The 12,567-nt window shown below is 41.5% G+C and overlaps 1 protein-coding gene across 5 annotated transcripts in view; it reads left to right on the top strand.

The window, feature by feature from the left end:
• LOC135083861 (protein Skeletor, isoforms B/C) overlaps positions 1-12,048 on the top strand; it is a 79,617-nt gene extending 67,569 nt beyond the window's left edge. For 4 of the 5 annotated variants that reach the window (XM_063978601.1, XM_063978600.1, XM_063978602.1 and 1 more), the window contains 8 exons: positions 4,650-4,749; positions 5,240-5,424; positions 5,865-6,059; positions 6,605-6,733; positions 7,135-7,294; positions 7,819-8,012; positions 8,590-8,817; positions 9,416-12,048. In XM_063978601.1, coding sequence (XP_063834671.1) covers positions 4,650-4,749; positions 5,240-5,424; positions 5,865-6,059; positions 6,605-6,733; positions 7,135-7,294; positions 7,819-8,012; positions 8,590-8,817; positions 9,416-11,818 — 3,594 coding nt within the window. In that variant the 3' untranslated portion in view covers positions 11,819-12,048. The remainder of the gene's footprint in view (positions 1-4,649; positions 4,750-5,239; positions 5,425-5,864; positions 6,060-6,604; positions 6,734-7,134; positions 7,295-7,818; positions 8,013-8,589; positions 8,818-9,415) is intronic. The other variant, XM_063978604.1, reaches the window with a different exon arrangement.
• The last annotated feature ends 519 nt before the right edge of the window (positions 12,049-12,567 follow it).

Genomic DNA, 12,567 nt, shown 5'->3' with positions numbered 1-12,567 from the left:
CACCGCAGTTAATTCGCCTTTTTCAAATGGACTTAACGAAAGGCTGAACCAAACACTAGTAAATATAATTAACTTTTAAAAAAAATAAAACCGACTTCAAATGCGTGAACACAAAAAAAACTAAAAATTAAAAATATTGCGTATAAAAAAGTTCATCCCCAATTTTCCACCCTTAGGGGTGAAATATTTTCTTCAAATTCGCATGAAACCACCCTTTTGATAATACCTATTCAACAAAAAAATAATCGTTCAAATTGATTTATAATCGGCGGAGATATTGCGTATAAAAAAGTTCATCCCCAATTTTCCACCCTTGGGGGTTGTTTTTTCTATTATTAAATTTAAATGGGACCACCCTTGAGGTATTACCTATACGCCGAAAAAAGATTTGTTCAAATCGGTTCATAATTGGCGGAGTTATCGCGTAACAAACATAGAAAAAAAAAAAAAAAAAAAACATACGGGTCGAATTGAGAACCTCCTCCTTTTTTTTTGAAGTCGGTTGAAAATAAGATGCAAGATTAATGAGAAACCAAATACAACAGCATGGACAACAATTGCTCATAACTGTGTGAGTAAATATAATGATACTGAACATACAGTTACTGGCTTTGCGCCGAGATACCTGCTGGATGGTACAGATGTCTCGTTCCTACCAAATGAACTGAAATCAGGAAAAAAGACAGATGATTGGGTAAAGGACAGAAAAATTGCATTTGAAAGATCTATTTTATCACATGAATATAATAAGAGAGTGATGGACAGAGATAGAAAACATTTTAATTTTAATAAAGGTGATATGGTATATGTTGAAAATGGACATAAATTAAACAGGAAAAAATTGGATGAGCTAAGGATTGGACCGTTTAAAATTGAGGAAAAAATATCACAATCGATATACAAGATTAATACAGGTCATAAGAAGTTGGAGTCAAATCTTTTCCATATCACAAAGCTCATTCCTATTGCTACACAGGACGATGATGTGAATTGTTTATCCCTAACGTGAATGTGTGGTTACTTAGTAAAAATTTTCATGGGAAAATTTTCCTACCTAGGGGGGGAGATATAAGAGAATAAATCCTCTTTAGTTGTTTTTTTAATTAGGCAGAGAGCAGAGCTACTTTTCTTTTTCATGTTGACATGTGACATGTGACATCTGACATGGTGTTATTAAAGTGAAAATTTTATTATTTTAGAAGATGAAAATGTATAATAATTTTAAAGGAATCGACAAGCTGATGAATTAACTTTAAATGTCGTTTCTCTGTTGTGATTCGTAAACAATTTCTGTGTGAATAGATGATAGAATATTGTTGAAATATCACTACTTTACAAGAGCAACACATTGTTTCATTTTGCCGATCCTAGATAATGAATGAATAGACTAATAGTCTTATATACTATTAATGGAACATGCTGTATTATAGGACTGTTTTAGAAAGTCCCCGGATTCCTGGCGGAGTCCGGGCGATTATCCTTCTTGGCGAACGATTGCGTTTGTTTTGGGCCGCGGAATGTGGAATGTGACGTTTGGACCCATGGATTTATGGAATGTGACGAAAAATATTCGGGAATTTTGGCATCATAGTTTTCTTCATAAATCCTCTCGTCTCTTAATCTCAGTTTTCCATTATATTTTTTATAACTTCTTCCAAACAATTTAGTCATTAATTATGGTTTGATTTCCAGTGAGTTAATTAGCCTCTTAAAAATTAGCTGGGGTCTACAGTACTGTTAAAAAGTTTTCTTGTTTCAACCTATACGTAACTCCATAATTTAAACTACCATACTTTACTTATCTATTTAAAACAAAAAGATGTAAATACATAGTTACTAACTTACTCAAATAAAGTTTAGATATGATCAACTGTAAAGTTCAGACATCTAAATTGACAGAGTTTTTCAACGTCCGCGCGGCGTAGTATCTCGGACGCTGCTCCGCACTAGAAGAAATAACTAGGTGACCAAGTTCACTACTGCGTTGAATGGAGGGAGCAGGGCTGGCCCCTTGAAAGGAAAATGTAGAGATTTTGCAAAAAAATCTAATTCTTTTATGTAGGAAATATATAACATGTAGGATACTTTCAGGGCCTTTATTTTCACCCATTTCAGGCACTTAAATATAGCTTGGTCTTGCACTACTTTGGGACTACATTTCGAATGATGCTGAAGAGAAGTGGCGGAAGTAACCTCAGTCAGGAAAAGTATTATAAAGTCGAATTATATCAACCTCCATCGGCAATTTACACAGCTCTATCGCTTCAGTACTTTCGTGCCTTTTATATGAATTTTAATTTTAGATATTTATGTAACGTTGCATCATTGCAATAGAACGAACGACAAACGCTTTCAGTTTCTCATACTCAATAGATAATTTAATTGCTGCAGAAAAAAAACACTTGTACCTACGACTCTCTTCACGAGTCAGTGGGGTACCAAGATTTTCCTACTGAAAACAATATTGAATTAAACAATTAAGCCTGGCTTAAGAATTGGCTCTCTGCCCACGATATCGGCTAAGAAGGAAACTAAAAGTACTTCCATACAATGACTTACAGGCGTTTTATGATCAAAGTTAAATAAGCAGCAACCCTAAACTGAAAAGTTTTAACGACGCGGTGAGCGGCGACCTCCTGCGGTCTGTATCTACATATTTATTACTATCGTAAATCATTTTACATCATATAAACCCAATCTAGCTACAGGATGGGACCCTTATAAAAACGTGAAGCACATAGCTTTATTTATTTATTTATTTATTTATTTATTTATTTGAACACCAACAAGGTTACATTGAGGCTTCACAAAAGTAACTATAAAAAATGACACTTGTTAAATGCAAACTTAATTATAGGTGAAAACATCATGCGTTAGAGACTAAAGCAACAGCAATTAGGGATTAAAAACTAAAAGCTTTGAAATTTATCATTATCTACCTGTACGTAATCTGTAATAGCCCATAAAGGGGCTGACAATAGTGGCTAGGATTCTGGCGTAGTTTCAAGCAGGCATAGCGTCAAACAAATATCTAGCTGGGCTAAGATGTGCGCCGTGATAAAATCTACAGACGACAAATGCAAGGGCTTATCGTGACAAATCGTTTAAAATGGCGCGATAAAAGTTTATCGCAGCGCGCATCCTAGGCATACTAAAATGGATTTAATTTATTGCTGAAAGTAATGTTTTCTCTAATATCTTTTTGTAAAACTAGAAATAAACTTTAGATAATCCCTTAATTCTTATGATTAGATTCGATTACTTTAGTGTCAGTTGTACGACCTACTGAAAAAGTAAACCCTACAGAAAAAGTGAGAGTCACTTTAATCCCACAACAAATCCTAAAAATAGAAAGAGCACAATAATGGCGTCCATTCAGTCGGGGGAACAGCTCAGATGAATAGTGGGCAGGCGGCCGGAGTCGGCGGGCAACACTATCTCACTCAATTTGGAGGCTTAAAACTCGAGAGCGGCTCTTGAGGAATGGGTTCGGGATAGGACCACATCCGCTTTGAAGATATGCGAAGATTTTTGACGGAAATCTTAGAAAGATAATGAATACCTGATTTGTTGTTATTATTTTATGCTATTGCGTTTCTTTTCACACATTTTGACTGGTGTAAATGAAGATAACGTTATAAATTTTAACATTTACAGACATCAATCAACTTTTATTGGTAGTTTTAAAACGTATTAAAACAAAATTAGTAGGTTACTAGTATTAACACTAATAAAAATCTCCAATAATGTTACTGTTCACGTAATAATTACTGCATCAATTCTTATTTGAAATCATTTTATTTTATCGCGACACAGCCAATCAACATCAACAGTAAACCCAAAACGCGCTCGCAATGCACTGCAGTGCCAAAGGCAGAATCAGTTATTTTTGAGTAGGACTTCAAAGAGAAGTACACAGTCTAATCTGTAGTTTTCTAGCTTCGCTTGTAGTCGGCTTAGCCCTAAGGCCAGGCATTCAGCCGCTGCCCACGAGCGTCCACTCGCTCTTAGTCGCCGCATCCATCTTGCCTCCGCAACGTTTCTAAAGAACAGGGGCAGATATTAAGAGGGCAGGAATTACTCCCGCCGTGATCTATGGGGGCTGAGGATTATACGCCGCACTGTTTGTTGGGGTACAGGATGCGTTGTTGTTGTTGTATTCTAACGAGACAAGATAGTGATCTTTTACATAATACAATGACGAGATGCCTATCAAGCTAAAACCAGTACGTAGTTGTAATAAGTACCTACAAAGACACATTAATACGGTTCATAGAACGTGGAGAATTGATCGCAGATGAAATGGGAAAAGGCACAAAGAAAACACACGTATTTAGTGCCTACCTACTGCTTTGACATTAATACATAGCTTATTTCATGTAGATACTTTACATAAGGATTTTTGTTTCAGTTGTATAGTCAGTCTCTGAAAATAGGTAAGTAGATAGGGCCGTGCTCCTGCAACGGAGAATAAATGACCTAATTATAAATGATGACAACATATTCCAACAATGCAGGGTTGGCACTTTAATCTGCTTTCGGTTCTCGGGAGATAGACGAGGGGTTCCCCGATTATTAATATTAACACGAGGGGGCTGAAGGAATAACGTGCTTATGTGGTGGTTACTGACGCACCGTTTTGTTTGCAGTCGAAGCTGAACTGCGAGGTGTTGCACGACGAGCTGGCGTTCGAGGTGCGCTGGGCGGTGGCCGGCGACAGCATCGTGCTGCAGCTCGTCGCTAAACTCGGTAATGTGCCTTTTATAGCAGCTTCTTTATTTATTTCTTATCAACATTTTAGCCAATAGAAGTCTAACTCAAGAAACGCAGAAACATCCCTTTTGTACCAATAGCACCAGAACCAACACAGTTCGAATTTTTCATCATAAATCTTTCTTCTTTTGTGAATGACGATGATTTTGTTTTCCACCACTGTTATCACACTGTTCCGCCAATGTTACGGGAGCTCATCAGAAGTTCCTAAATCCATTAGCCTGCGGTCTAGTATTAAACGCTATACGATGCTTCATCAGCATCAGCGTCAAACGTTTATATCGATGTCAACGTCTGAAATGTATATTTCAGACGTTGTGGTATCACAACAATACATTTCTATAGTAAGCATTGTGACGGTTACGGTTACGGCTATACGGCGTGACGCTATATGAGTGAGTGACGTTTATAAGAGACAACAGCGTTAGATGATTACCCATTTCCATGGTGTTGTTTATTCCCACAGAGGACGGCGAGTACATGTCCTTCGGTATATCTGGTGACCCGGCGCACTCGCAGATGGTGGGCAGCGACGTGGCGGTAGCGTGGGTGGACAAGGACACGCTCAAGGGATACGCCGTGGACTACTACCTGGATGCTAAGAGCCAGTGCGCAGGAGTTAGAGGATCCTGTCCTGATGAGAGGCTTGGGGTGAGTCACGTGATGCGTTTACTAGCTTAAATGCTTGATTTCAGGAGTGTTAGAAAGAAGTAGTTTGAAGAACTAGAAGACTCTTTGGTTATGATGGCATTAATGGTTAAAATAAATAGCTTTATTTATACAAACTATGAATGTAATGTTCCATCCAACTCTTGTATATTTCAAAATCAGTTAGTTACTCGTACCTATGAATAAAAGTGCTCACTAGTTCACTTGACGTCACTATACTTATGTGACGCCACTGTAGAATGAGGTATTTTCTATTGACCGTGTTGCCTACCAGTGAGCAAAAATCAAAATAGCCCTAGCTGCTGTTTAAAGAGGTATATTCGTTTCGCACATTCCGTCTAAATGGAAACAAGAAAGAGGTTTGGTCTTTAGTCAATAAAGTTTTATCCAATGACCATTGCTAAATGATATCTTACCCGCAGGAGAAGACCAACTCAGTGCGTCTGCTGAACGCGGCGCTGGTGAACGGCTACTCCATCGTGACGTACCAGCGCGCGCTGCGGGCGGCCGACGAGCTGGACCGCGCCGTGCTCACCAACGCCTCGCAGCCTATTGTCTGGGCGCTTGGGCCGCTCAACTCGCGCAACGAGGTGTCTTACCACCACCACTTCACAAAGGTGAGTTACCACGAGATATCATTATCATACCGCCACCACTTCACCAAAGTGAGTCATCGCGAGGTGTCTTACCATCACCACTTCAGCAAGTTCAGTCATGAAATATAAACTAAGGCGTCATATATGGGCTGCTTGAAGCAGCTATTATTGATAGCTTCAAGTTACTTCTGTATAGCAAATATACCTACAGTGTTCTACGTGCAGGTGCATAGGTACATACATGGAACGGCTCTAGCAGTTGTGACTGCTTAGGGCGGTTGGCAAAGTTGGCGCTGAAAGTTATATTTATTGGTTTTCTCTATGTGTTATTAAATTGCACACATGTCCATAGATGTATTTACAGGTTTATTTACACATAGAATCGAAGTCACAGATCCGATGCAAATACCTACCGGCACGGCATGAAATATTCTTCAGTCATTCAGTATCAGTGACGACACTGCTCTCGGTGCCAGTTGAAACATCGGCATTCATGGACGTATCCCTGAAGAGTTCTGACGTTATTAAATTGAATATAGGTTTAGATGTGATATTGTTTCTCGCAGGGCGACAAGTTCATCGAGTTCGGTCGTCCGCCCGTGTGGAACTGCCCCATGCCCGAGGGCGAGGAGGAGCACGCGCCGGAACAGCCACGTCAAGAGGTGCAGCATCATAGCAGACCTGTCCAGGAGAACGTGAGTGTGGCGAGAGTCTTTTCATCATCGTCATCATCTTTTCAGCCATAGGACGTCCACTGCTGATATTTGATTGAGAATTATCTAGAACTAGGTACACTACATAATATTTGAAGATGTTGCAATAACTTCGTATGAAACATTCGCGACCAGTTCAGAGATGGCAAATATAAGTACAAATTTTATTGGGTTGTTGACAGTCAATAAGTGAATAATTGACTGGATGTCCACTGTCCACTGCTCTATTGATATTGTATAGTGAGATTTTTTCACCAAAAATTGGTTGTTTTATTTATAGCAAGCACGTGTTCGAATAGTTCAATGAATTCCAGAATGTCCAACACTTAAGTAAGGACCTACATATTTTCAACTATATCCTCACATATTTGTTCTAAATACAGACAGCAGTAATCAAGCCGAACCCAGTGCCGACGCCGAAGCCGGTGGCCAAGGCGGTGCCCTGGGAGATCCCCGCCATCCAGTGCTACGAGCCTCCAGATGGCGTGTTCTACGCGCAGATGGGACCTACTGGCGGCAAGCAAGGATACTCGGCCATCACTGGTCAGTATTGATAATTTTGGAAGTTGTTTGACAGGATTTTGTGACAAGAGCAGGTGTTAAGGACTCCCCCCAAAGAATTCCATAACGAATCCCGCTCTACCCGCATCTATGCAATCGACCGATGATTTCGTCACTCCTCAGCAACATAGCATAAGTATACTGTTGTAAATACCTTTAATCTTGTATTATTTCGACAGAGTAGAATAGGATTCTCCCCATGGTATCATAAAAGGGGAATATCAGGTCTTCCTAACCAGTCTGGCTAGGGTGGAAATGTAGGCACGCTTACCTCTGGTCTATTAAAGAGTCGTATTTCTACACGGGACTATTACCTCCTCTTGTTCCCGCTTCTGCAACTCTGTACATCCAAGATCTACAGCTTGCCGGCAATAATAATTCACCCAGTGCAGTCCAAGTTTTTCACTAGGAAATATGTGCCGCAATTCGTGCTCCGACAGGGGATTAAATGATCTGATGATATAAAATGATGATGAAATAATGACAGATGATGTTTGTAATCCTAGGCCACGTGGGCTGGGGCATCTCGTGGTACATTAACGGGCTGCTGATCCCGGAGATCAACGTGGTCCGCGGCCGCAAGTACACCTTCGTGGTGGAGGGCGGCCACGACGCCTCCGTGCCCGCGCGCTACCATCCCTTCTACATCACCAATGATCCCGTCGGAGGATACTTCCATAAGAACGACCAGGAGAAGAAGGTATGGCTTTGCATTTGAGTAGTAGACACCCTAAAACAAAATTTTAAAATAATACTTCCAAGAATTCTACCTCTGAAAACTCAAATAATATTGATGAAACCGTAAAACATAATTTTTAGTAGCTTTGAAAGTAATTAAAGTACGGCCAACGAGTATATACCAAATGTAAACAAACCCAATGTCATGGTCATTTGGAATAGCAGGGGTTTGACTTTGACATATTTTGGCGGGAGAACGAGACATTACGACAAATACACAAGATGGGAAGAGACAGAATAGATTGTCAGTTCGACAGTCGAATCGACCTTTTGTATCGCTGCTAGTTGGCCGTACTTTAAAAGTTAGTCGATTCAGGGAAAAAGTTGCATCTTTACGTTGGTTGGGAATAAAATAGACTACTTCATTAAAATATAGATAACTTGTTGCGAATAAATATAATTCATGACACTATAGAAACTAATCCCATTAAAGTATGTACTTCTGACATTTATCCAAGTAGGTATTACACATTAACTGCGGCCTCTTTTTCGTCCGAATTAAGCTAAAACCACTAGCTAATTTCACAACTCTCATCCAGGGCATAGAAATCTACGCCGGCGTCCGGCGCTCCCGGGCAGGCGAGCTGATTCCTACCGGCGTGGGCCGCCTGTGCAACTGGACGCCCGACAACAACGGGCCGGAGGCCGACGAGTATCCCAGCTTCGGCGCCTACCAGCGCTCCCTCACGCTCGTCTGCGAGGAGGGCAACCCTGGCGTCGTCACCTGGATCCCTGATAGGAACACTCCCGACACCGTCTACTACCAGGTTTGGATCACCGCTTTGATGTTGGATTGGAGGTAGCACTTCTGTAACACTTGGCTGCAGTTTTGATGATGCATTGTTACAGCTTGTCAATTAAAAGCTTAGTTTCATTGCTTCAAGCACATTTGAAAATAGCACAGATTGTTAAGGAGTAACATACTTTTGTGATGATCTTGGACTGCTACCTTTAATTAATGATTACTTTATGTTGTGGCGTCCTAGATAAGATTAAAATTATAAGTAGGGTCACATAATTTGATGTTCATAAAAACATTTGTACATACATTTTCCTACATCAAGAAACCAAATTAGGAGCCGATTCAGCAATGTATTGTATATGCGCTAAATATTACTTAACTTTCTTACATTTCTTATATTTCAAAACTATTCTGTGTGGCGCTGTTGCCCATTCTCAAACACTACATCATTTCACAAACTACATGCGCTCGCTCTGTGTAAATAATCTTTACTATCTGTTTTCTGTTTCAGCCTTCCAAGTCTTCTCTGTTTCGCATGAGATCCATTCATGATTATATCGCGGACGGTGACCCAATGTGTTACTAAGCTTTTCGATGGGGTATTAACATGCGTTTCCTTTCAGTGTTTCACTCACCGACACCTCGGCTGGAAGATAAACGTGCACGACGAGTGCGACGAGTCGGAGGCCGAGGAGAGTCGCGTGGAGGAGCGCGTGGCGGCGCCCGACGACCTGCGCGGCGAGGAGTCCATTCAGGTACGCAGCCGCCTCCCGCCCGACCAAAACTTTCTAGATCGTCGCCAGAAAGTGGAGAAAATAATCGAAGCGAAACCGAATTATGACGATTTCAGTAGGTCGAAGGGCGACGGTGGCCGCCAGGGAGACGCGCCGCCGCGGCAGGAGTTTGAGTTGCCCGTGTCCCAAGTGCAGATCAAGGAGGTCATCCGAGCCGTCGAGGGCATCGAGAGCGAGATGCGCGACGAGATGCGCCGCAACCAGACCAGGACCCCCACGCAGTACCGCGTCCACGAGGACGTCAACGAGGCCTTCTTACCCGAGCGCCCCGTGAGAGAGGGAGACGAGTACGTGGTGGGCCGGACGCCCGAAACCTTCTTCTTGCCGCCCAACCAGCAGCCGCTCACGTTGCAGTCTGTCATGCGCCCCAACCAGATGAACAAGCCTGGAGGTCAACGACCACCGTTCAGACGACCGGTGCCCCCAGAAATCAAACTTCGTCGACCTCCACCTGGCTTCCCTAAAGGGAACAACTACCCGCTGCAGATGCCTGGCCCCCACAACCCCAATGGTATGCACAAGAAAGTGCCGCCCAAACACCGCGGACCTATGAACCAAGGCCGGCCGATGCCTCCAGGAGTTCCGCCCATGAAAGTTATGCCGCCCCTATCGCATCCCAAGCCATCGTTTGGTCACAATTCTCAAAAGCATGGGCCTAAAATACCGGATGGGCCAGTGCAGTCTATTGTTGTTGGAAAACCAGGCTTAACAGGCGTCGCGCACCCACAGAATTTCAATCTGCAAGCCCCGACGTTGAATCTGGGACAGCCGGATATCATCATGAACCAAGTCGTGAGAAGTCAAATTACTTTACCGGGTGCAGGCGATACCACCCCGCAACACAGTTCACCACCACAGACATTTGTGAGCAAACCGGGACAGATAATTTTGGGTAAGCCAATGGATAACCCTGTTCCATTAGATCAGCAAATGACTCACACTAAGCATCACAATATCCATACACAGACTAAGCCAAAACCAGTTAAGGAATCTCATCCCCAAAATAACCATAATCAACATAAACATAATCAGTTTGAGAATGACAGAGAGCAGGCGCAAAATGAAATCAAGTCTTCAGACTTTATGGGAGAATCAGTCGAAAATTCCACGTATCAGCCAGCTGTCAACACTGGATTTAAGCCAGATTCTATTGTAATTGAAAGTGGGTTCAAGCCGATAATCAGAGAGCCACTGATGGCAGGTGAAGATCGTATAACTGATGACGGAGAAGGCAATGCAAACAGGCGAGAGGACACGGATGTTGAGGAAGATTACGAAGAAGCTCCACAGTACATCAATCACGCTTATCCAAGTGACAAAATTACAGAATCTTTCGAACCCATGTTCATACCCTCACCTGAAGACCATCTTTTGTCAGCAGATGATAAGACTAAAGAGATTTTCCCTAGCAACCACGCGAAGGAAGACAGGCCACACCCCGTCTACGTGAGAACGGAGAGTGAACTGAATGCGTTGTTTAGTAAAAAGAATATGGACAAAGAGGTGACATCAGACATGGTTATGGAATCGAATAAAGTCAGCCCACAATACTTGCCACCTGACCCAAAACTGCCTAAAGAACAGTCACAGAGACTTTCAATGACTGAAGGGATGACTTTTACATCGTACGACGGCAAGTTAGTATCTGCCGCTACTCTGACCACCATACCCAATGCAAGACCTAGCACTAAAAATATTTTTTCGTCTAAATTACCAACAAGTTCAGAACAACTCCTAAAAACGCCTCAATTTGGACCTTTCAAAGGTGAGATACCAGCAATAGTAGGAACTCCTATTAGTACAGAAATGGCTAAAGAACTCACACCGGCGTTACCTGATACAAGAACTACACGTCTCAAACTAGTTAATTCATTCCACAAAGATGACGAGTCTATAACGGACGATTTGAAACCAGAAGCTAGTGAAAAAGATGAAGTTAAGATAGATCCTAAAGAAGATGAAGAAGATGAAAAATCTGACGACGATGAAGAAGATGACGAAGAAGAATACGAGGAAGAGGTGGATGACGAGCCCGCGATCAGAAACAAAAGAGAGTCGAAAACAGCCCAGTTCGAGAGGGGGGAAATAGAGGAACAAATCCCTCCCAAGTCGTCAAGTTCTGTCGACAGCCAAATGGATTTCGAATGGCCTCGAGCGACCGCGTCCTCAAGCAGATTATCAGTGCATTGGAAATTTTATCCAGTATTACTCATTCTAAAAGCATTCTTCTGACTTAATGTTTAGTAACTTATTTATTGTAACTGTAAGCCTTGCCATTAATGCATTTCGTGTAACTCGACTCTCGGGGTAAGGTGACTGCGTTGGAACTGTCGGCCGTCGGTGTCTTCTTGGTTGTACTAACATCCGTTACCACTTCACACGCATAATGCAATTCAATACTCCGTTAGATTAGGGACTTTGTAAATATTTTTTTTATTGTAATAATAAATTAGTGTTTTATTTATATGACTTTTATTTGATTCCTTACAAAATATTGGTGAGTAACTAATTTCCACTCAGTGGTACTTTTCTAAATTTGGTGGTGTGAGCTTTTGTTACAGTAGAGAATAATAAAGCTGCATGGTACGAGACGTTGAGGAAGAGTTAAGTTACCTTTACGCAATAAAGAGTTTGATTTAAATTTATTTTATTTAGTTTCTCATCGTCATGATAAAATAATTCACTTAATTTTAGGAGAAATATTTTTCTTAGTGACCATAACATACACTGAGTAGAAATCATTTTTTTTTCGACAAAAAAGCGATTTATAAAACTTTATTCCATTGCCTCAATATTGTCAGTAAAAAAGTTTTCGTTTTCACCACTCAGCCATAGACTCCGCGCTACCCGAATTTTGAAAATGGAACAGTACTTGGCGACAGCGCGGCGCCACGCGACGCGGTTCAATGGACTCTGTTATTATTTTGAAGTGAAAATGTCTCGCATGACATTTTATTTTGTGATAGATTTATTGTAAGTTT

Source organism: Ostrinia nubilalis, chromosome 24 (assembly GCF_963855985.1).
Source record: "Ostrinia nubilalis chromosome 24, ilOstNubi1.1, whole genome shotgun sequence".
NCBI classification, from domain to species: Eukaryota; Metazoa; Arthropoda; class Insecta; order Lepidoptera; family Crambidae; genus Ostrinia; species Ostrinia nubilalis.
Note: the sequence above shows the minus strand (reverse complement) of the source record. Positions and strands in the feature narration are given on the sequence as shown.